Source organism: Octopus bimaculoides, chromosome 21 (assembly GCF_046866305.1).
Source record: "Octopus bimaculoides isolate indiv1 chromosome 21, ASM4686630v1, whole genome shotgun sequence".
In the NCBI taxonomy this organism is placed as follows: domain Eukaryota; kingdom Metazoa; phylum Mollusca; class Cephalopoda; order Octopoda; family Octopodidae; genus Octopus; species Octopus bimaculoides.
Window position 1 is genome coordinate 19,192,920 of NC_142948.1, and position 1,491 is coordinate 19,194,410.

The following is a 1,491-nucleotide window of genomic DNA, read 5'->3' on the forward strand; positions in this document are numbered from 1 at the left end:
CGTTTAGAAATGAAGCTATCAGAGTATGAACTAATGTGTCAGCAACCACAGAATTAATTTTTACATGGATTATTGTTTTCCGAAGGCTGTTGCAGCTAGAGTAGGATGTATTGATTTGCCACCCGAAGAACATGTTAACGATTCGGACAGAGTTGCAGGAGTATTTAAACTTTTAGCAGAAGGGGACCCACATACCTTAGCGAAATGTCCTGATTTCGCATAATTTATTACAAATAGCTTCTCGAGTGGAGCAGTGTGTCCGATTATGTCTATTGCCACCGCAGAAAAAACACTTCTTTCTTTTTAGTGAATCCAGGATTTAGTTGCGACTCATTATTAACTGCACTTAAAGCTGATGAATTGATGCATCTGAGGTTTTCTGAGCGACCTCTAGAGTCCGTGTCTGGGTAAATGCTGCATCAAGTGTTAATGTATTTTCTAAGAGACGCTGTTGAATGGGATGAGATATAAGTCCATTGATAAAAGCATCTCTAATCATTTCTTGTTGATAAATTACTCCAGTTATGTCATTGAAGGTACAGTCCTTGGCAAGCAACCGCAAAGCACTAAGATATTCATCAACGCTTTCCCCTAGCTGTTGACGTCTAGTAGCCAAGCAGTATCGAGCATATATCTCATTCCTTGGTGCAATATATAATTTCTTAAGATTTGCGATTGCCGTGTCATATTCAGTGCAATCAGAAATGAATTCGAATACTGTTAGCGACACAAAATTAATAAGGATATCAAGTTTGTTAGCAACATCATGATTTGCACTTACCGAAGTAAGGAAGCTTGAGAAAGTTTTCTTCCAGTGTACCCATGCCTTGTCAGACCCTCTGATACTTGGTATGGCGTCGACGTGTTCAGGGCGTAAAATTTTTTCCATAATATTTATTTCAAGAAGATTGAAATGAAGGAAATAAAACAAAGTTAACGATCAAAATATGTATTCTTTATTCAAAATAAGACTGCCGGAAATGTTCTTTTTAAAATAAATATTAACAGGATTATCATGGAAAAGAAAAGTTAGAAACTGTTGAGTTGATACCATCATATCAAACTCATCCTCTTACATTATATATTCTTGCAGAGGCTTCTTTATAAAATAGTGTAGAGGACACTCAGAAGAATCATATCAATCACTGAAGATTTAGGTATGCAAAAACTGCTTTCAGCTGTACAGCAGTTTTTGGCTAAGCACAGCATTCCCTAGGTTTAACAGCCACCGTATTCCCCAGATGTCACCCCTTGCGACATTTTCCTCTTTCCAAAACTCAAATCCCGCTTGAAAGGAAGAAGATTTCAATACGTCGAGGAAATGAAAATGAATGCGATGAGGCAGCTACTGATTATCTCAGAAAACGAGTTCTAGGAATGCTTCCATCAATAGAAGCAACGCTGGATTAAGTGTGTGGCTTCCAAAGGGACTTCTTTGAAGGAGATTAAATGCCAAATTGTTACGTGTTGCAGTTTTGTTGTTATAACATC

At 37.6% G+C, this 1,491-nt stretch overlaps 1 protein-coding gene across 1 annotated transcript; it reads right to left on the reverse strand.

Annotated features, from left to right (window-relative positions):
• Nucleotides 1-346: 346 nt before the first annotated feature.
• LOC149131505 (uncharacterized) lies at nt 347-889 on the reverse strand. Its single transcript, XM_089339503.1, has one exon. It carries the CDS (start codon nt 887-889, stop codon nt 347-349), a length of 543 nt encoding a protein of 180 aa, XP_089195629.1.
• Nucleotides 890-1,491: the final 602 nt, after the last annotated feature.